Source organism: Oncorhynchus mykiss, chromosome 32 (genome assembly GCF_013265735.2).
Source record: "Oncorhynchus mykiss isolate Arlee chromosome 32, USDA_OmykA_1.1, whole genome shotgun sequence".
NCBI classification, from domain to species: domain Eukaryota; kingdom Metazoa; phylum Chordata; class Actinopteri; order Salmoniformes; family Salmonidae; genus Oncorhynchus; species Oncorhynchus mykiss.
This window is the reverse complement of record NC_050572.1, coordinates 22,138,749-22,161,992: the sequence shown is the minus strand read 5'-3', so window position 1 is coordinate 22,161,992 and position 23,244 is coordinate 22,138,749. Positions and strand designations below refer to the sequence as shown.

Here is a 23,244-nt window from a genome sequence, read left to right as displayed (position 1 = left end):
CGAATTGAGCTTCCCATAGCACGGTAAACATTCCAGAAATGTGTATTATTGTCATGAAGTTCTTACTACTGCAGTCTCGTGACCACAGCGGATCAGGGTTACATACTGAAACGTTAGCAGGGCCTCCAGCGTGGACATTTTTAGGATTCGATGGTAATAACCATCTCTTCATCTCTCACACAATCATTTTCATACAGCTGCTAGCGAGAGGTTCTGAAGCACTTTATGGTGTACATTTGCATTTTTTTGTTCTTTGTATGCAAACATAACTATAAAATGTGCAAAGACAATGAAAACCAGGCACTTTCAAAGTCATTTTATTTGTATTTACAATTGCCTTGAGTGTTATTATACACAGGACAACCTTATTGGGCCTTCAACAGTGTTCTGGTCCCAGACAAAAAAAAGTGGGGTGGGAAAACACGTCCCTTACATGTTATCGTCAAGGCTTTTTTTCTACAGAAGATAGTCACACTAGCTGAGTGTTGAAGAAATAACATGATCAAGTTGAGCCAGATATGTCCCTACAAAGCTGTGCCTTCATAGCTCCTTGCATTTGAAATGTAAATCACTACATGACAGCCAACCGAGACTTGTCAAAATGCACTTATAAAATTGTACATAGTTCTTAGTCTTCAACACAAATCCAAGGGAAATGTAAAAAGCAGACACAGCTTTTTTTTTAACAATCAACTTTTTTTAGCAACAGAGTACTTTAAATCAGAAACCATCACTGATAGAAATACATGCACCGTAAACACCTAAGATAAAACAAACTAAATCATACCAATCAAAAGGGTGAAAGGCAAACAAAACTAAAGATGATCTAATGAACAGTTGAACAATAAAAGGGATTTTGGTTTGGGTATGCTGACTTCCAAATGTGTGTCAACTTCACAAAATGTCATGTCCATGACACCCTTCCATTCTAAAGGATCTAATTCATCATTTTACAATGCATCCATTTCCTCTCAACTCCATTAGGTAGTAACATGTACTGTTTTAGGAGAACATACACCAAACATACTGCAAGTCTATATACATGCTTCACCGCAGGCGGTGGATCTGGGCACCATTCAAAGTACCATGTGATACAGATTTGATTGTCTAAGCGGTAAAAGCCAGTCACAGCGACTCAGAAAATGCTACATGACAGCATTGGGATTCAGTTTTCAACAAAGGGAAGGATGCGATGACTTAGTGAACAAAGCTGCGAATCGTCTTTAAAAGGAGAGAATTTCCGCTGTAACATTTGTCATCGGCAGGACAATCAAAACAAGAAAAAACGTATTCAAAAGGAAAAAAAGACATTATTCACATACAGTAAGCTTTTCAGTGCTACTGATAGTTACAAATAAAAGATTTCAGCACCGATTAATGACGGTAAAAAAAAAAGATGAGTAGTAAAATAACACTTAAACTAACGTGTAACAACAACCATGTTTGATAAATGCATTTAACACAACTTAAGTATTTCCCTTAGAGATGATATATTCATATACAATATAGATGGCTAAAAAGGCACAATACAAATATGTACAAGACACTCTAGAAAGATGCAAACAAATACACAAAGAACACATTCTTAACGGTCAAGCTGCAGGGGTGTGTAAAATGGCCAAATCTTCTTCAGGCTCAGTATTGTTTAGTCATAATCTCACACAGACCAGGGTTTAATAATATCAACCCTCTAACCACCTCTCTTGACCAGCTAGCTACATGCGGCAACAAAATGTCCCTTGAAATATAGACCAGTTAATAACAGGCATACCATTACCACTGACCAGAAATGTATTGCACGGTCACCCCCCCCCCACAATATGTATAATGATGAAGGTAGAGCGACTGACTATACTGCAAACAGACAGCGGCTGTATATTTTTTGGGCACCCCAGCTAGTTCACAGATGAATGACCAATTTGGGGACATATCTTTGTATGCTGCCGTTTCTCTATTCAAAATGTGACGATAGGAACATCTGTGGTATTTGGAAACACTTGGGAAATAAATCAACACATAATTTTGGTAAGTTACCCAACACATTGAAATAATGGTATCTGCGGTTGCACCATGCAAATCAGCTAAAGATTGATTTTACAATTGCGACCTACACACATTTCCATTTATCAATGACTCAAGCAGTTGATCTTTGTGATGGAAAATATCTGCCATGTGAGGTAATCAGGACCAAATTGACCAGACAAACCTGTGACTTGGTCTAACATAATTTCCAGTATTGAACAATAACAACAATTGCACTGTATCTTAAACATGTGATTGGATTGTGCCATTTGCCATTCCTTTCAGCAAACTGCTTTTAAATGCTATTTGTCAAGTTTAAGTCCCTCTGCAGGAATTCAAGGACACTTAGGGCTGTGCTCTGAGGAACAGTTAGCCCAGTGGGGACAGCCTCTAAAAGGTTATGTATACATGTACACACATTGAACTTCAGCACAATGCTGAAGAAATTACACATGGTTTTGAAGGCCCATCCTCAGTCTTTTAAAGTTCATTTACAGAAAGGCCTGGTTTGGCTTATCTTAGGTAATAATATACAGCAACCTGGGGTCCGTAGATATCATGCAGTGAAATACAGGCTAGGTTCTTCATTGAGTCATTGTCTTTGCCACACATCAGGTTATGTAAAAAGACCACAGAAGACTGTTAGGCTGTTGAAGTCTGACACAGTGGAGAGGTCGGGACAGCTGAGAGAAGGGTGGTTTTATAATGAGCACAACATTCTATCTCCATGGAGGACATTGTCAGTACTAGAGTATAACTAGTAGAAAGGTTACATCCAGAAGGCAATTGAAGGTCATTCCTAAGTAGCCATCTCATCATATGCTTAGAAAAACTAAAACAATTCCCAACCCCAATCAATGCTGCCTCAGTAACATTGAATCCTGTTTTCAAGCTTTGGAATGAGTGCAAAATAACCCCAAAATTAGAAAAATAATTCATTTTGTGACATTATCCTTTCATGTATAGCTACCGAGGGCTCTAAAACAATCCAAAGCGTCCGTCCGTGATGCCCGACAGTGCTGCAGACCTTTGCTTTGGTCAATCCACGAATGAGAGACAGTGTGCATCCCAAATGGCACCCTTTTCCATATATAGTCACTACTTAGTCAAAAGTAGTGCACTGCATAGGGAATAGGCTGTCATTTGGGATGAACCCAGAGGAACAACAGCCTGTGGGTTGTGGAGCCAGAGGTTTGTCTTCTTCCCTTTAGTTGTGTCCTCTCTGACTGCTGTGCCCCAGTGCCAGGATAGCTGCCATAGGGAGAGTGCTGCTGGGCAGGAGCCCTGCATCAGAGAGTATATCTGTCCAGTCTGCTTCCCAACCACTGCCATCCCCAAGTCCAACTCAGTTCAGTCCATGGCCATCACATGGGGCAAGAGTAACTCACTAGGGCCAGCAGGTGTGTGTGTGTGTGTATTTCAGAGGGCTGGGGTGGAGCCAAGTACCTAATAATAATAAAGAAAATAAGTCACTCCACAAGCGAACAGTGGTGTGACTGACTGTTTCCCTCTGTGTCAGACCTCTATCCCTTCCACTCTACAAGAAGTCTAGCTCCAGAGCTTGGTGCAGGGATACTAGGTCCCCGTGGGTGGAGATACGCCAGAAAGGCATGTTGTGCTGCAAAAACAGAGCAGAGATACCAACAGTCAAATCAATACAACAAGACTAATTTACTGCAGTGTTGAGTGTAAATGGGGAATACCAGAAGTACTTGACATACTGTATGCAACACAGAATAATTATTGCCGGCTGTTTGTTCAGTCTTAATACCTTGTAATATGCAGCCGATACCCAAATGCACATAGGCCTACCTGTTTTGCTGCAAATTCCTCATCACGGCCATCTCCTACCACCACATAGGTCACCTTCTTCCCAAAGCGAGAGACGATGCGCTCAAAGCAGCTCTCTTTCCCTACAGAAAAGAAAGACCACAGCAAAATCATAAGTAAATAGTCACAAGGACACACACTAGTAGATTGACTTTCAGCTGAGATACTCAAATGCTGGATTTAATCCATTTCATCCACCTTGGATCAAATACAAATCCTTTAAACCCCACGGCTATGGAGAACATGGGTTAAGGTCTGTGTGTTAGTGGTTTAGTTTACCTATCTTGGTGGCACTGTAGATGTTCTCTATGGGGAAGACGTCCCCCAGGCCGTAGAGCAGCACCTTGGCCAGAGCAGGCACCAGCTGGGTGGTCGTCACCAGGACATTCATACACTTACCTCTGTGGACACGGATGCACACACAGTGAGTAAGGCCACAATAAACTCCACTACACCCCCCCCCCCGCATCAAATTACACTGTAAAATAAGAACAAAGATTGTCTAAAATGTCAAACTCACTGTGCTGACCTGGACTGGATGAGCAGCAAGGATTTGAGTGCCGTACTGAGCCAGGCGTCCGTCACATTTTCCATCTCAGACTGCAGTCGAAGGAGCAGCTCCCTCTTCATGGGACTCAGCAGGCCTGGAGGAGAGCAGAGGCGTTAGATGTGTTATTACCAGGAAAAGCCCAAGAAAACAAATATAGCATCACTAATTTCTTGCATTGATGCCGTATATAAAAACAATGCCATCAGAGCAGGGCATTTAGAGGTTATTACCACAGCAACCAGGAGATGGCGCAGGAACACATTTACAATCTCCCATCGTCGACCCTATTCTTTTTCCATCTATTGGCATCTGGCTTTAGATCTGGCTGTTCTATCAATGTCTGGTTAGATTCTACATTCTAGGATGCTGCACACAAAAAAATGGCTGTGCACAAACAGGAATATTCCTCCCAGGCGAAACTATGACACGGCAAGAGTACACAAAAGCATACCGTTTTTATTTGAACAATGCATCAACTTTAACGTCTGAAAGTAATATTGCGGATATTAATATTCAGATGTCATCAGTGTTTGGACACCGTGCCCTAAGGGTTTCCCAGTAAGTCACAGTCTGGTGATTAGTCCAAATTTGACACAGTTGTCACACATCTCACCTCCCACATTGCATTTGTATCCGTTGTAGAGGTCCTTTAGACGGCGGTAGCGGAAGGCCAGTTTCCTCATCCACTCCACTCCACCCTGGACTCCAGTAGTGGCCCCTGGGGCCCCTCCACCACTGGGGCCGTTGAAGCCGTCCGCCAGGAAGTTATAGGTGCTGAGAGGAGGATGAGAGGATTGTATGTGGCGAGCGAGGAAATTAGGGTCACTGAGTCTCTACCGTTTCCTGATATGAGCATCACAAATCATCACTATTTAGCTAAATAGTATGGCCTTTTGCATTTACTGGTTGTTTCCAGCAGCATCATAACTGAAGACATGTCCATACCTCAGATCCTGTCCATTGTCATCAGAAGCCATGTCTTCAACATGGACCTGGTCACATTCCTCCAGGTCATTGAAAAACAGGTGTGTGTCTGCCAGCTCAAAGATCAGCTCCTCCATCTGAAGGCCCAGGTTCAGTACTGTGGCAGGGTCCTACACAACCCCAACAGGACAGAGGTTATATTCATATCAATAGAAATCTTACCACATCAGAGAAATTCATTCTATTATACAGACGTGTAAAATAATAGATTACAGCGCAAAACATGATAGTTGCGATTTCCCCAATGTTTCTTCATTCCCAAAGACACACCTTGCCAAACTTCTGAGCGAAGGAGCCGGTGAGCAGAGAGTGGAAAATGATGATCGTCTCATCCAGATCCCAGAGAAAGATTCTCTGAAAGAGACGGGAGAGGAATGAGTCAGTAACTAAAGAGTGGGATTAATCAGAAATTATTCCATTTATAAAATTACATGAACATGTAAAAACGAAATAACATGTTGTAGAGCAGATACATAAATAAAGACAATTAAAGAACCAGTCATCTGAGTAGCTGGTTAATTTGTAAGTCTGTATATGAATGACTGCATTTTTAAACAGTCTGAGGTGGGGGTTTTGAAGTTTTTTTTATTTTTATGTATGCTTTGGCCACATACAAAGACAGGATGAGTCAACAACATTATTTGGGTACGAGTTAGACAACTTTTAAAAAGGGAGATTTTCACTGGAAAGTTACTTTAAAAATAACCTCATCTGAGTAGCTGGTAAATTTGTATGTGAATGAGCGAGTAAGTGGTTGTGCATCTCTGTTCATGTGGGTCCTATAGTTACCTCAAGGTCGTTGTCAGTGGGCTGGTTGCTGTCTGATTTCTTGGCCTTCCCCTTGGCCTTGCCAGCAGGGTTCCTCCTCCCTGCCTCATCCTGGTCCCGGGCCCCCGTGGGGAGAGCCACGCCTGCCGGGAGGGCCACTCCGGTCGGGAGGTTCTCACGTGGAGATGCATCTGAGGGAGAGGGCAGACAGGTTGTGGATTGATAGCTGACAATTCAGTTGAGCACTGACACAATCTCCCATGTTGAATGTTGAACACCTCAGCCTAAATGGACTAACAAGCCCGTAATCAAAGCAATGTTGATAACACATTAACTACTGGATCCCAGTGTTATCCATCCAGCTATATTCTAAACATGGAACTGACATTCATCCGGTAAGGCATTGTGACACCGATAATGGGAGTTATCAGAAGTACCTATAGAAACCTGCATGGTCATACGGTAAGACTAGGGTTGCAAAGGGAGGGTATATTACTGGAAACTTTCAAGGTTTACCAGTAAACTACCAGAATGTTGGCCTCTTTCAAGGATTTTATGTAATCTATCACAAGAAATCTAATGGCCCTTTTGGGTACTTCAGGTTTTTACAGTTGTCTAATGATCTCTGGCCCTCTATGTGGCCTCATCACATGTAAACTATTTTAATTAAACAAGATGATTTTAACAAAATATAATGACAAAGCTGTAAAACATTATCCTAAATATAAACCATTGGTGTTTAATATCCTTTATATTTTTCCCCACCCATTTATTTTAATATGTATTAGTCGTCAATGTTTTGGTGTCAAACTGGTGGCAGTTGTGGAAAAACGTCAATCAATGGAAGAGTTGCAGAGTTAGTTGAAAATAATGAAATTGTTGATTAGATGTTTTTTTTCTTTATTAATTAGGATATTTTCTCTAGATTCATATTGGCCTATCTACTAGAAAAACTAATGGACACTGATAAACAATGAATACTATATAAGAATACATTTGTTAAAAGTTATTCAAGTATAAATTACCAAAGTTAACATAGATAGCTATTGATTCTGTTAATTGCCAAAATAACGTTAACTTTTGTGAACTACCGGTAGCTTTGTAACCCTAGGTAAGACGGTACTAGCTATTGTTATGAGGTAAGGCTGAAGTACCTGTAGTGCTGGGCAGTCCAGCGGAAGCACTGCCCTCCGTCTTGATGGCTGGATAGCCAGCCACACCCACACTGGATCCATTCCCTTCGCTATTGGGCTGGCCGGCGAGCAAGTAGCTAGGAGGCGGGGCGTAGTACTGAGGGAACTGGGCCTGGCCCAGAGAGTTATAGCTGCTGAACTCCTGCAGCATGAGAGACACATACAGAGAATGGACATGAAACAATCAAGGATGGATTTACAGGTCTCTGTGGAGATTTTGGTCTTGCCGTAGGTTGTAACTTTACATATGCTCCAGTGACGTTTTGCTACAGAGACTAGGGCAGTTGCAGTGACCATATTAGCGCCACACCGGCAGTCATGACCGCAGTAAAATTCTACATGAAAGTTGAGTCCCGGTTATCTCCTCTTATGCACTCTGGACATGCCTTAGCAGTAGCCTATCCAACTGGATAACGATCTTCAGGTCCTAATGGCCTGCTACTCAGGGCTCTATTGTCCCTCTAACCACTGACAATGCAAATGCAAATAATAAAATCCCATCAAAAACGCACCTCATTGTGATTGATAAATTCAAAGAAAGAAGTTCAACAATCGGTTGAAACGGAGTAGAACATGGCCATTCTGGATGTTGTTTCAAGGCCTAACTACTAAAAAAAAAAAAATGGGACAGCGCTTTCTAAGGAGACGGTTCATTCAAAAATACCCATACGCATATTACAGCTTACTAATAAGCATAGGCCTATATAAGCCCAAGCCCCCCCCACCAAACACGATTGGGCCGTTATACAATACATAACCAATGAATAATACACATGGCAGAAAAACATTTATTTATTTATTTATTTTAAATACTGATATCTTTGGTACATGGTCTAGCCTACATTAAACAAATTCTGATTTAGCCTACACTTATAGTGAATTTGTTTAAGATTTTGAATAGCTTAGTAATAGGGATTTTTAGAGAATATCTCACCACTCTTGAGTTTCCATCTACTTCATTCCTATCTCCAGCGCACAGAGAGGGGCTGTCAACATTTTCATGAAAAATGTTTTGTGAAAACATGTTACTATCGATGTCCCCGAACAGATTTCACTTGGTTTCTCAAATTAAGCACGGGGTAGCTGCTGGAACAGGGTTGGAGAGCCCATGGCAGAGAGTTTGGGCGGAATGAATATCACCTGTGGTGCAGCGAAATTACCGGAGTAGCCTACCTAACATGAGTGAACAAAACATACCGTCGGGGAAAGTGGCCTCCATTCTCTATTCCAGTGCATAAGGATGACATGTCTTTTTTGTCTTGACCCTGTTCCTGCCCATTTGATAAATGGGCCATTCTAAATCTAAATCTATTTTACATATTGGTAAAGACAAGATTAAATTGAGAATAGTCTGATGGGTGAAAATATGATCATTTGATGAGAGAACAGTACGTGCAACCTGAGGCAAGGAACTGAGGCAAACTTTTTTTCATGCAGCTCAAATATCTTTGGATTTCTACGGCCTTCTAATGTTTGTTTCATTTATGACTAAAGTAGCCCCCAAAAATGAATACAAATAAACTCTACATCTAGCATATAGGAACGGTTTCAAATTCTCACTTTTACGCTCAGCACTTTTACGCTCTCGCTCCGGAAAAATATCCGTTCTATTTTATTTAGCTAAGTTCAATTATATGATTCATACTATAAAAGGTAGCCTAGTGGTTAGAGCGTTGGACTAGTAACCGAAAGGTTTCTAGATCGAATCCCCGAGCCGACAAGGTAAAAATCTGTCGTTCTGCCCCCTGAACAAGGCAGTTAACCCACTGTTCCTAGGCCATCATTGTAAATAAGAATTTGTTCTCAACTGACTTGCCTAGTTAAATAAAGGCGAAATAAAAAAATTATAATATATAATAGTGGCACTGGACTTATAAGCATATCTGGTCAGCTAACGTAACAAGCCTACAGCCTATGGCACAGTGTATAGTCAGATAACATACAATAAGGCCAACTCATTCTGTTCTGAAAAAAACCCCACCATTGTTCTTTAGACCACCTAAAATAAATAATGAATGTATTGTGATGGTATATTAAATGTATTTATTAGACTTTAAATGTAGATGTTCCAAAAAGGCACATATTAGTGGCTTGTATGCTGCTTCTATGAGTGGAGCCTTGAGATGCTAAACATGTTTATGTTAATTAACGGTAAATTACTGTGAGACCAGCAGACTTTTGCATGACAACAACCAGCTGCCAAAATTTCATGACCCCGACAGCCCTAACAGAGACCTTTCAGATTAATCTTTGTTGCTTTTTAAAGCCCTAATTTCCCTGGTCAAAGCTAGCCAGTCCTTACCTGGTGAGTCACTGTAGGTGTAGCCGTGGTAGCTGAGGGGATGTTAGTGTACACACTGGATGTAGTGAAACTGGAGCCTGGCAGAGAAAACAGACACCTCAAAACATTGGAAAAACGCAGACAATCCATTTCAATGAATAGATCATTCATGCCAGTGAGCGCAGTAACCGTAGTAGTGAAAAGTGCAAAAACACATCTGCATAAATCATAGCACAGATTTCCTTGTCCAGTAAGCTTGTGCCTGACTTGCACTATGGGACTGTTCAGAACCGTAATGTGCTGGGTTGGATATTTTTCTTCCACATTGCCTTTTCCAGAACAGTTAGAACAACTATTGTGGATGCGTAACCAGGCCAGGCCAGCTCAGCACAGCTTGGCTCAGTTTGGTCCTGTAGTGTGAATCAAGCATATTATTATGAGGTGCACCCTTATTAGCGTTGACAGAAAGCGGACGTTTCCGGTTTTCAGGAACACAGTATTTTCAACCTAACTTCCATTTGCGCTGAATAACAGAAGTAGGGAATCGTCTCAGGCGTCTGTCTACATCTGCTACGTTAGGTTAGATGATGTGAGTCAGGGTGGTGAGATTGATAGATGGCGATGGCTTGCCTTGGCTGGGGTATGAATAGTGCACCTGGCCTGGCTGGGTTGAGGTATATGCAGAGCTGAAGCTGAGAAACCCAGGCTGGCCAACAGAAGGCACTGCATCAGGCAGCCCTGTCTCTGTCTTAACGCCTGGCCACATAGCACCTGAGGGAGGGATGGACAGAGAGAGAGAGAGAGCGAGAGAGGGGGAGAGAGGGAGCAAAAGGTAGGAGAGGGAGTTGTAAAAGGAAATTTAAAAAAGATGTAGAGAAGGAAAAGAGTTAAAGAAAGACCTTTCAGTCAAAGGAGTGAAAATTATTGGAAATTTTAGGGCATTTGAATCAGTGCAAAAGCTTGACGTAGCGTAACAAGCGTAATAATGAACGAACAGAAGCGTAGTGTTGGGTTATTGTGCAGGTGATGTTAGGAGAAGACCAGGGAGGTGAATAGTGTTTGTGTGTGAGAGAGCGAGAAAGATCAAGGACTGACCGAATGGTGGGAGGCCATAGGTCTGTCCTGCCTGGGGGAAGGCGGTGTACACAGTGGACTGGGTCAGAGGAGGGAAGGCCACCTGGCTGCTGTACGACGTGACGGCTGGGCTGTGGGACAGACGGGGACTGTGAGAACTACTGGAGGAAAACTCTCTTCCCAATAGCATGCAGTGGAGAGCTGGGCCCGCATTGATCAATTGTCTCAGCGTAGAAGTGCTGATCTAGGATCCGGTCCGCCCTGTCCATGTAATCTGATGCATGATGATTTAAAAAGCCAAACTGTTCCTAGAGCAGAATTCATACCCTGAGACGCATTGAGAATATGGTCCTGGACCCCATTTATCAAGTGTCTCAGATAAAGTGCTGATCTAGGATCAGTTTGACATTTTAGATCATAATAGTTCAGATTATTATGGACAGGGCGGACCAGATCCTAGATCAGCACTTCTACTTTGAGACACTTGATAAATATGGGTCCTGACCAGAACTTTTTAATGTCTAGAGTTTCCACAGACAGATTCTTACATTAACATTTATACAGTAGAACTAGAAGTCATCACACACTGATTACTTCTGGCTGCACAAAGCATTTCCCTGCAGGAACAATAAAGTTTGAATTGAACTGTCATGCAAGTCCCAACATACAAGTAACCCAGTGTTTCCCAATCCTGGTCCTGGGAACCCAAAGATGTACACATTTTTGTCCTATCCCTAACACACTTGACTTAACAAATCAACTCCTCATCAAGCCTTAGATTTGTTTTTTTGAATCCGGTGTGTTAGTGCGAGGAATAAAAAAATAATAATAATGCACCCCTTTGGGTCTCCAGGACCAGAAAACACTGAATAACCTATGACAGCAGACAATACTCACCTGCTTCCATGGTAGATGTGGGAGTTATATTCAGAGGCTGTTGTCATGGTGAGCTCTTTGCAGGTCACCGCTGGAAAAACATGAACAATGGTAGGCAAGCCTCAGCTTAAACACGTTTTACAAAACATGGTCTCACTTTGACAAATTAAAAATAGCACTACACAGCTGATTCAAATAATCAAAGCTTGAGGATTTGAAATCAGCTGTGTATTGTTAGAGCAAAACCCAAAAGGTGCACCCTTGGGGTCCCCAGGACAGAGTTTGGGAAACCCTGTGTAGGATGTTGTGCTCATACCAGTGTGTGTGTAGGGGTTCATGGACTCGTCACAAGCCTGAGGCCCTGCTCCTCCCCTGTCTGAACCAGACTGGTCCCTGTTTCCTGAAATCAAAAAGACAACAGTCAACCATCTACACCAATGAGTGAACTACCACTTATGTTCACTAACGCCATCTACAAGTTCCATCTATTCCTTATATGCCCACACACATGCCAGCAGCATACCACCCTGCATTACACTGCTGGCTAGCAGGGTTGGTCCTGGGCAGTCCCAGGATGGGAGACCAGATGCTGCTGGAAGTGGTGTTGGAGGGCCAGTAGGAGGCACTCTTTCCTCTGGTCTAAAAAAATATTCCCAAATTCCCAATCTGGCCCTCAAACCATCACAGTCACCTAATAATCCCCAGTTTACAATTGGCTCATTCATCATTGGCTCATTCATCGTTGCTGCAAATGAGAACGTGTTCTCAGTCAACTTACCTGGTAAAATAACGGATAAATAAACAATAGATCAGGGCATAAAATTAACACCTACCAAATGTGGGTAGATTTAGGTATTTGCGGGTAAGAATGTATATTTCACCAGCTACTTTGGCGGGTGGTCAATTTGCAGGGCTCTACAGTGAGAGCAGTGCATTCGCAAATGTGAAAATATTCAAAAGTCAAGTATGAGCACTAGAGGTTGACTGATTAATTAGGGCCGATTTCAAGTTCATAACAAATCGGTAATCAGCCTTTTTGGACGCCGATTACATTGCAATCTACGAGGAGACTGCGTGGCAGGCTGACCACCTGTTACGCGTGTGCAGCAAGGACCTTGTGGCTGCAAGAAGCCAAGGTAAGTTGCTAGCTAGCATTAAAAAACAATCAATCAATCTTCACAATCACTAGTTAACTACACATGGTTGATGATATTACTAGGTTAACTAGCTTGTTCTGCGTTGCATATAATCAATGCGGTGCCTGTTAATTTATCATCGAAGCACAGCCTACATCAACTACGCCCAACGGTTGATGATTTAACAAAAGCGGATTCGCGGAAAAAGCACAATCGTTGCACAAATGTACCTAACCATAAACATCAATACCTTTCTTAAAATCCATACACACGTATATTTTGTTAAACCTGCATATGTAATTAAAATAAATTCATGTTAGCAGGCAATATTAACTAGGGAAATTGTGTCACTTCTCTTGTGTTCATTGCAAGCAGAGTCAGGGTATATGCAGCAGTTGGGCTGCCTGGCTCGTTGCGAACTGTGTGAAGACAATTTCTTCCTAACAAAGACCGTAATTAATTAGCCAGAATTTTACATAATTATGACATGACTTGAAGGTTGTGCAATGTAACAGCAATATCTAGACTTAGGGTTGCCACCCATTCGATAAAATACAGAACGGTTGCGTATTTCCTTGAAAGAATAAACGTTTCGTTTTCGAAATGATATGGTCAAATCCAGAAACTATTAATGACCCATGGCTCGTATTTCTGTGCGTTTATTATATTATAATCAAGTCTATGATTTGATATTTGATAGAGCAGTCTGACTGAGCGGTGGTAGGCAGCAGCAGGCTCGTAAGCATGCATTGAAACAGCACTTTAATGCGTTTGCCAGCAGCTCTTAGAAATGATTGAGGCACAGGGCCGTTTATGACTTCAAGCCTATCACCTTCCGAGATTTGGCTGGCAATAGTCAAGTACCTATAAGAACATCCAATAGTCAAAGGTATATGAAATACAAATGGTATAGAGAGAAATAGTCCTATAATAACTACAACCTAAAACTTCTTAACTGTGAATATTGAAGACTCATGTTAAAAGGAACCACCAGCTTTCATAAGTTCTCATGTTTAAGTTTCTTGCTCAGAACTTTAGCTTTTTTACATGGAACATATTGCACTTTTACTTTCTTTTCCAACACTGTTTTTGCATTATTTAAACCAAATTGAACACATTTCATTATTTATTTGAGACTAAATTGATATTCTTTATGTATTATATTAAGTTCAAATAAAAGTGTTCATTGTTCATTCAGTATTGTTGTAATCGTCATTATTACAAATATATAGAGAAAAAATGGCTTTTTTATTTGGTCCGCCAATAAAATTGGTATCGGCGTTAAAAAATCATAAGCGGTCGACCTCTAATGAGCACGTGTGAGTTAGAAAAATTGGGCAGTAGCTATTTTCAATGTATGTCTGCTGTTTTGTTTCATAGGTAACCGCACAAAGAAATAGGAATCCTATATCCCACCTCACGCAGCAACACCACTGCCTGCCAGTGAAGTGCAGTGCTGATAGATTCATTTTGAGGCACTGTGCACAGCAATAAAAGTTGGTCTAATTTACTCTAAAGTCCACAAAGTGAGACTTTGTCCTCGTGTTTCTTGGCTATTTACACTTTTTCACAAGGTCGGTTGTTTTTCAACGTTAGTTTGAGTCTGCTGCTTCAACCAATAACGAAGAGTCAGATCCCAAGTCACTCGCACTCAGGACTCTTATAGGGGCAGCTGAACATTTTGTCTCTGATATTTTGGTTAAAAGACTCAGGTCACCAAAAATTAAATTAAATTTAGCAAATCACGGTCATCCATTTTGTGAGTTGCTGGTAGACTTCGTAATCTACCTGCCACAGGGGCTGGTGGATAAAAAAAGTACATTTTAGGCCCTGCAATAGATGAGCTTTTTTTTTTTAGAGCCATTTATTTCTCAGGCTTTCATTTATTCAACTCACCTCCATCAAGCTGGGCATTAGACAAGGAGAAGGAGTCATCCTGATCTCCTGAGCCCAAGAGAGTAGGGGGGCTCTGGTCATCACCACCCAATCCCCTAAAAAAACAACATCCATTTACCAAATATCACAAGCCTATTTACTACCCACCGACAGCACTACCTGTGCTAATGAGAAAAAAGTAAAACTGAACCATCAAACCATTCAGTAATAGATTTATCAGTCTAGCCACCATATAGAATCTTTGAAAGGCCATTAATAAGAACAAACACCACTGTACAACCCACAACAGGAAACGATCACAAAATGATCTTCTAGTATATGTGAGAATGCTGAAAAAGCTGACAGACCCTCTCAAATGTCTGCTCTTTCAGTCCCCTATTATCAGAACATAGATCTCATTCATCCGAAGTGGCTTTCTAGAGACAAAATGGGCCAGGTTAAAAAGCGTGTTAGAAATAAACAAACTGACCGTGGCTCTTTATCCAGTCCAACGTTGAGCTCATGCCTTGCCTTCTTGATCTGTGAAAGTAAAACACACATGAATGACATGTTAAAGAACGGTTAAGTCTTAAAACACTTAGAAACAAATTACGACAGTCAATCAGGTAGTGTCAACTTTAGTGTCTGGCAAGTTGTGAAGTAATGTTTAAGGAAAATCTACTCAAAAACCCAACATTGCCACCAATTCTGTCAACAAGAAGTATATTACAAATCTTTTCAGAGATGTGAGATAATTAACTTGCTATCTGTAGTATTGTATAGATTTGGAATCGTGACATTACGTACTTTCAAGGAAAATAGGCACGTTTCGACATATTCCTTCAATCATTGGATTCCTATCTCCTTTCTATAATATCTCTGGCAACAGCACCATGCAATGCGCACTGGACTAAAGAGGCAGACTAATTGGAAAAATGTGCTAGACCCTCTGTTAAATTACACCTTTCTTGAGGTAGGAATGTAGTAAAAATATGATCAATGGCTCATTCGAGGAGATATCCTCCCGAGTTATGACATTGGCCTGTATTGAAATCTGACATGTATGATAGATGTTTTTTTTGATCCAAAAGTAATACTCCTATTATCTTTCAGTGTAGTGAGACTTTATCACGGTGCTACGTCATACCGGCAGGATTTCTGCCTGCTTGAACGCCAATAACTCAGATACCCATGAAAAAACATGAAATGACCCAGGGAATCAATAAAAAAAAATCCTGCAGAGATGCAAAATAAACAAATGTAACATTCAAAAATCAGTGTGCCATTCCTTTAAGATGAATGTCTTGAGTCTCAACTCACCGGCAGTTCAGGCAGATCCTGCAAGTCATCCATGTCTGCTGAGCCACGTCCTCCTGACAGATCTTCACTCTCTTCGTCTGGGGAGGCTGTCCGGACCCTGCTTCACACAAACACGGTATGCCCAGGGTGAGTGGACAGGACCACTGGTTTAAGTAGCCAGCTATGATCCCCTCCCCCCTGACGCATCTCCGGGTGCCCCCCACCCACCCTACTATCGTAGGAGTTGATCAACAGTGAGGCGTGATGTTGCCTACTGGGGAAGAAGTGATGCACGGTCGGCCTAATCTACCGCAGGGGAGCGGCAGGTGAGGCACGTGCACCGTGGCCCCACCACTCCGGTGTTTACAGTTGGATTAAGGGGAGCGTGCCTCCTTACATGACCTAGCCTACATTTGAGGAAATGTATTCTCTGCGGATTATATGAGCGGCATTAGGTGTTCAGGTGCAAGCTGTCGAATCAATAGGTGGTCCACTGGATAAGATCTAACCTCATTTTCAGCCACCGGCCGCCCCCTTTAGCCTCCTCTCGGTGTGCCCTGGCCATAGAGCCCTGATCTAACTGGCATTTGCGGGAAGAGAAGGGAGAAAATAGTATTTTAGAATTTCCCACCTGACCTAATTTATCAGACACTTGTTAAAGAAAACCGTGCACATGAACAGGATGCCAGCCACCTGAATTATAGACATAAATCGAGGCACGTGTCCCAAAAACATTTACACAACTCTTCCTAGTAAAACGGACCACTACATATTTTTTAGGAACCATTTTTGTACACCATGCAGCTTACGTCAGATCATCTTGCAACTTTCTCTGTAAAGCTAACTTTTGTCAAGTTCATATATTCTACAATTGGTTTCTCTTTTCATTGTCAGTAGGCCCATCCATTTTCAGCATTGATATCCATAACATCTAAGTGTTGATATTGATGGCTCATAGCTTCAGAAGCTTCTGCATTCACCACATTGTGTGCGCTTGTTCTGAGATGTATTTTTCAGACTTTTACTGAAGCAATTGTTGACATTGAAAATGTGTTTTAGCTAAGATACGCTTAGAAAATTCACACTAAAATATAATTTCTCATATGTAGCAGTACTGTTCTTTATTTCAGATAAACACTTATCTTTCTATCAACGATCTTTTAAAATAGTCCTGGGAGTGTATTTTTCTAATTAAAGTGACCCAAAACATACGGACTTCATCCAGAGTCCTGAAAAGTGGATTAGTACATGTATCATTTGCATATTTTGTATGCAAACAGTATCAGAAAAATTATAATACAAAAAAATTGAAATATTTGTGTTAGATTATAAATCAGTTTTATAGCATTCTTAGTATGAATAATTGTCTTTATATATCCTTAGAGATTAATTTCAATTATTTTATATATCCTTAGAGATCAATTTCAATGATAAATTCAAGCTCTTTGTGTATGAGAAGTATTTATTTAGTGGCCTGCAGTAATGTGTACTCCCTATAACTCAAGGCCTCTCCTGACTGATAAGAAGTTACGTGATATGCAGAGAAATCCTGGGTGATGGAAGAGTACTGAAGTGCATATTTGTGGAAAGGAAGGGGCAAGAGCTACGGGTGTAAGTGGACACTGCACTGAACGTATGTTTTCACAGTCTTATGTCCAACAATTAAATTGATTTATTTGTAAAAAATTGCTCCGAAAATGTTGGGTTCGAAATAAAACCAGAACCAAATTCAGCCCGCAAGTTGGGGAACCCTGGTGTTTACCTTCAATTGGTTAAGGTTAATTTGGATATATCAAAACGAGAAGAAAAATTTAGGTTGTGGTGCCTTGCATCAGGGATGCAAACTGGTAAGGGCCCAAAAAGGTGACACTTTCCCTCCCCCCACTGAAACATACAAAAAAAATCCCTGCTTAGGAGGAAATGCAGGTTAACTAATTAAAACAAAGAAAATGATCTACATGATCAGCTTGGGTGTAAAAGAGTGGTTGACGTGAACCTAACTCACAGCTAAAAAATGTAAAGAAAGCAATCCAATGTTATTTGTTGCCTCGTCTTTACTGCAAATGACACTGACGTCTTGAGAAAAAAAAAACAATACACTAATATTGCAGTTAGCCATGACAGCCTTTATAATAGAATGCTTGTGACCACACACACATAAATATTGCACTTGGGGAAAAGGACATCTTAAGTAGAAATAGAATGAAACAGGCATTCTATTTTTGCTCTATTATAGTGGCCACTATATACATCGATTAAGTGCACAAGACTACATGTGTGCAAAAATAACATTCACTGAGTAAAAAAATAAATAAACAAAAAGATAATCCCCCCTCTCACTCACACGTGTTACTGTCAAGTTCAACAAAAGCAATATCTTTGGGCTACATTATTACAATGTACACTTTCTGGCTTTGGACATCTGTTCTACAATGTGCTAGCAAAAGTGAGAAAGGGGGTGTTCCTTTCACCTCTAGTGGCATCCAGGTTAAACCAGGCCCAGCTCCAGCTACACTTGATCCCTGAATCCACTTGTTTAACAAGCAATGCCTCATTTTCTTTTTTTTTTCTCCCCAATTTCGTGGTATCCAATTGTTGTAGTAGCTACTATCTTGTCTCATTGCTACAACTCCCGTACGGGCTCGGGAGAGACGAAGGCTGAATGTCATGCGTCCTCCGATACACAACCCAACCAGCCGTACTGCTTCTTAACACAGCGCGCATCCAACCCGGAAGCCAGCCGCACCAATGTGTCGGAGGCTACACCGTGCACCTGGCCACCTTGGCTAGCGCGCACTGCGCCCGGCCCGCCACAGGAGTCGCTGGTGCGCGATGAGACAAGGAGATCCCTACCGACCAATCCCTCCCTAACCCGGACGACGCTAGGCCAATTGTGCGTCGCCCCACGGACCTCCCGGTCGCGGCCGGTTACGACAGAGCCTGGGCGCGAACCCAGGGACTCTGATGGCACAGCTGGCGCTGCAGTACAGCGCCCTTAACCACTGCGCCACCCGGGAGGCTCAATGCCTCATTTTCAACTAATTCTCTCATTCTGAAAATTAACCACATACTGTAGAGGGAAAACATTAGTGAACAGATAGTGGTTAATTTGATAGCTAGTTAACATTTCACACAGATTGACAGGGTCCAGTAAGCAACTAACGCATTACAACTTTGAGGAACAGTGTTTTGCTGAAAATCTCCAAACACACATCACTCGTTCGCTTACAGCCAGTAGTCATCCAAAGCCCCCCCACGCCCAAACTTATCTCATCGGATCTACACGAATCACGTAGGTCACCTATTTTGGATTCAAAACAGCGAAAGAAGGAAAACCATCTCTGTAGCACTCCACCAATCAGGCCTTTATGGTAGAGTGGCCAGACAGAAGCCACATGACACCACACTTGGTGTGTGCCAAAAGGCACCTAAAGACTCCCAGACCATGAGAAACAAGATTCTCTGGTCTGATGAAACCAAGACTGAACTCTTTGACCTGAATTCCAAGCTTCACGTCTGGAGGGAACCTGGCACCATCCCTACGCTCAAGACCTCGGACTGGGGCGAAGGTTCACCTTCCAACAGGACAACAACCCTTGGCACACAGCCAAGACAGTGCAGGAGTGGCTTCGGGACAAGTGTCCTCGAGTGGCCCAGCCAGAGCCCGGACTTGAACATCTTTGGAGAGACCTGAAAATAGTTGTGTAGCGAAGTCCCCCATCCAACCTGACAGAGTGTGAGATAATCTGCAGAGAAGAATGGGGAAAACTCCAAATACAGATGTGCCAAGCTGCAGCATCATACCCAAGAATAATCAAGGCTGTAATCACTGCCAAAGGTAAAGTTCTGAATACTTATGTAAATGTGACATTTCCGTTTATATACACACACACTTTCCTCCCGTGTGGCGCAGTGATCTAAGTTGTGATATTGCAGTGACGCCTCTATTGCATCACTACAGGCGTCACTACAGACCCGGGTTCAATCCCAGGCTGTATCACAACCGGCCGTGATTGGGAGTCCCATAGGGCGGCTCACAATTGGCCCAGTGTCGTCCAGGTTAGGGGAAGGTTTGGCCGGGGGGACTTTACTTGGCTCATCGCTCTCTAGCAACACCTTGTGGCGGGCCGGGCGCACCTCAGTCATCAGTTGCTTCCGGGTTAAGCAGGCAGGTGTTAAGAAGATCGGTTTGGCAGGTCAAGTTTCGGAGGACGCATGACTCGACATTTGCCTCCTGAGCCCGTTCGGGAGTTGCAGCGATGAGAAGATCGAAATTGGGGAGAAGAATGGGGGTAAAAAAAATGCAACAAGTGGAAACATTTCTAAAAACTTGCTTTTGCTTTGTCCTTATGGGGTAGTGTGTGTAAATTGAGGGGGGAGGGGAAATTTAATAAGGCTAGGATTGCACATTTTTGGGAATATTCAGAGGTGGAAACTTTCCGTGGGAATTAATGGGAATATATGCAAATTATATTAACACCATTTAAATGTAAATGCTTTTAAAAAATATTTACCATATCATATGGAGACAGAAACATAAACCTAAGTAGACAATTGCAAATGATTAAATCCTGCAAATGATTAAATCCTTCCAAAAAAATCTATTTAGTTACAAATTGAACCTTTAAATGAGTTGACTCTTCACATGGGATGATTTCACTGAACAACAAAAGGGAATATTGAACAATCCCCAATGATTCATCGCATCTCCCAAAACCGTTTTCAACATACATCTGTAAACCAATAGTCTAGAAACTAAAGCTTGTTGTCTTCCTCTCAGGCGTCCATGTCTTCTCCTTAGACCTCTTCAATGTCAAACTCTTGAACATCAGACTGAGGCCTCATCTTCACTATGACTTTCCAACCTTGTTGAGGATGGCTTGTTGTCAGGCTCAAAAAGCCTCAAATTTGCCAACATGGCCACCAATTTTTCAACCCTTGTATTGATCAGTGTTTGTGTGTTCCCAAACAAGAACCAGTTGCGCTCTGAGGCGGCTGATGTTGGTGGGATTTGGAGGATGATGGAGGCAACAGGGGAAAGAGCCTCAGATCCACAAAGTCCCTTCCATCAGGTGGCATATTGCATCTCCATCCCAAAGCCCTTGCTTGGAAGTGTACCTCGTAAGACTGCCGAGAACCTTGCCCTCATCCAGGCCAAGGTGGCGAGACACGGTAGTGATGACACCATAGGCCTTGATCTCTGAACCAGACTGGATGCACTTGCCAGCATACTTGGGGTTCAACATGTACGCTGCAGCGTGTATGGGCTTCAGGCAGAAGCCTTCATGCTTTTTGATGCATTTCAGAACTGCAGTTTCCTCTGCTTGGAGCAACAGTGAAGTGGACAGGGCAGTACGGATTTCTTTTTTTACATCTGCAAGCAGAGTTTGAACATCAGACAGGATGGCATTGTCTCCCTCAATCCGTGCAATGGCTACTGCTATAGGTTTCAGGCTGCTTACCACTCTCCCCCAAAATACATCATCCTGGAGGATCCTCTTGATGGGGCTTGTCCATATCGGCAGACTGTGATATGGCCATTTCTTGCAGAGACTCCTTCCCCTCCAGGAGACTGTCAAACATGATGACAACACCAACCCAACAGGTTTTGCTGGGCAAGTCCAATGTGATACTCTTATTCTTCTCACTAAGCTTGGCGAGGTAGATTGCTGCTATAACTTGATGACCCTTCACATACCTAACCATTTCCTTGTCTCTCTTGTAGTGTTTCTATTCTTTTCAGTGCCATGATGTCCTTGAGGAGCATTTTCAATGCATGAGCAGCACAGCCAATGGGTGTGACATGAGGGTAGGTCTCCTCCACTTCAGACCAAGCAGCCTTCATGTTAGCAGCATTGTCTGTCACCAGTGCAAATACCTTCTATGGTCCAAGGTCATTGATGACTGCCTTCAGCTCATCTGCAATGTAGAGACCGGTGTGTCTGTGCCCTTGTAGAATACTGGTTGAGGGGTGGAGATGTAGTTAATTGTTCCTTGCCCACGAACATTCAACCACCCATCAGAGATGATTGCAATAAAGTCTGCTTTCTCTATGATTTGCTTGACCTTCACTTGAACATCCAGCAAATGAGTAGATAAAGCATGTCTGGTTGGAGGGTGCATGCTGGTTGAAGAACATTCAGAAATCTCTTCCAATACACATTGCCTGTGAGCATCAGAGGTGAACCAGTTGCATATACAACTTGAGCAAGACATTCATACCAGCATTTCTCTGACTACGTTCCTCCATTGAATAAAAAAACTCCTGATTCCAGGAGGACCATGAGCTGTTGCTATCGATAAGGTGTCTGAATCATTATTTTCACCTCGAATAGAGGTAGAGGGACTTTTGTCAGAGGTTGCTTGTTGTGAGCGGTGAGGGAACTTTATGCACTTGGCCAGATGATTCTGCACTTTTGTTGCATTCTTCACATAGGATTTGGCAAAGTATTTGCACATTTATACAGCTATTCCTTCTACATTAGCTGCAGTGAAATGTCTCCATACATCAGATAGTGCCCGTGGCATTTCCCTGTAAAGATTAGAAAAAGAGAAAAAAAATTACAATTCCATGTAAAGATAAATAGATTAAACAGCTTTTGTAAGATACATGTTTTAAAATGAAACATGGAAACAGGTGACTTAACACTCAGTGAGCAGGCTCAAGCAAGCTAAAACCCACATGGTAGCAAAAACTAACTAGAAGAAATTGTAAACAAGTTAGAAATGATTTAAAACACACTTTGCTGTAGGCTACTATTTCCTAGTTAACAAAAAAAATAATGTACGTCATACAAAATATATTCACCCCACCCAGTATTGTAATCAAAACTTACCAGAAAGCATGTAGTCCTTGGCTCAGACAGTGTAGTAGTGTGGGCTCAATAGTATCTCATTACTGTGAAAAATCTTGAGCATCAGCTGTACACGTGATGGAAGAATGCACTGTGCATGCATAGGGTTGCAATTCCATTGAATTGGGGATAGTTTAACCAAAATATGCCACAAGACCTAGAATTACCTTGTGCATCCCACAAAAAAATTCACTGTTATAAGCTACCTTTTTTGATGAATTCAAGCAAAATTCCCAGGCTTAACTTCCCATGGAGAAATTCTGGAAATTTACCGTAAGGTTTCAGACACTTTGCAACCCTAAAATAAGGCTGTAACATAACAAAATGTAGAAAAAGTCAAGGGGTCTGAATACTTTCTGAATGCACTGTACACTCCCCCCAAGGGGTACTATAGACACACATTAAAAGTTACATTTTATATTTTGTGCATTCTGAGACAGTAAAGTTGTGATATTGCATGCAAATGTAACATCCATAATGCTAGAACTGCTCAGTAGTACTA

General features: G+C 42.0%; 1 protein-coding gene across 4 annotated transcripts in view; it reads right to left on the bottom strand.

Moving 5' to 3' along the window:
• Window positions 1-301: 301 nt before the first annotated feature.
• Window positions 302-23,244, bottom strand: part of LOC110488098 (eyes absent homolog 3) — a 28,415-nt gene continuing 5,472 nt past the window's right edge. Inside the window, exons 2-18 of one of the 4 annotated variants that reach the window (XM_021560111.2) lie at window positions 15,910-16,006; window positions 15,080-15,129; window positions 14,611-14,705; window positions 11,895-11,978; window positions 11,600-11,669; window positions 10,724-10,833; window positions 10,259-10,399; window positions 9,650-9,726; window positions 7,309-7,489; window positions 6,176-6,345; window positions 5,657-5,740; window positions 5,348-5,496; window positions 5,016-5,176; window positions 4,373-4,496; window positions 4,132-4,253; window positions 3,835-3,935; window positions 302-3,640 (exon numbers count right to left, since the gene is read on the bottom strand). In XM_021560111.2, the coding sequence (XP_021415786.2) occupies window positions 3,560-3,640; window positions 3,835-3,935; window positions 4,132-4,253; window positions 4,373-4,496; window positions 5,016-5,176; window positions 5,348-5,496; window positions 5,657-5,740; window positions 6,176-6,345; window positions 7,309-7,489; window positions 9,650-9,726; window positions 10,259-10,399; window positions 10,724-10,833; window positions 11,600-11,669; window positions 11,895-11,978; window positions 14,611-14,705; window positions 15,080-15,129; window positions 15,910-15,942 (1,833 nt within the window). In that variant the 5' untranslated portion in view covers window positions 15,943-16,006 and the 3' untranslated portion in view covers window positions 302-3,559. Of the gene's footprint in view, window positions 3,641-3,834; window positions 3,936-4,131; window positions 4,254-4,372; window positions 4,497-5,015; window positions 5,177-5,347; window positions 5,497-5,656; window positions 5,741-6,175; window positions 6,346-7,308; window positions 7,490-9,649; window positions 9,727-10,258; window positions 10,400-10,723; window positions 10,834-11,599; window positions 11,670-11,894; window positions 11,979-14,610; window positions 14,706-15,079; window positions 15,130-15,909; window positions 16,010-23,244 lie in introns of all 4 variants that reach the window. The other 3 variants (XM_021560113.2, XM_021560112.2, XM_021560114.2) reach the window with 3 other exon arrangements.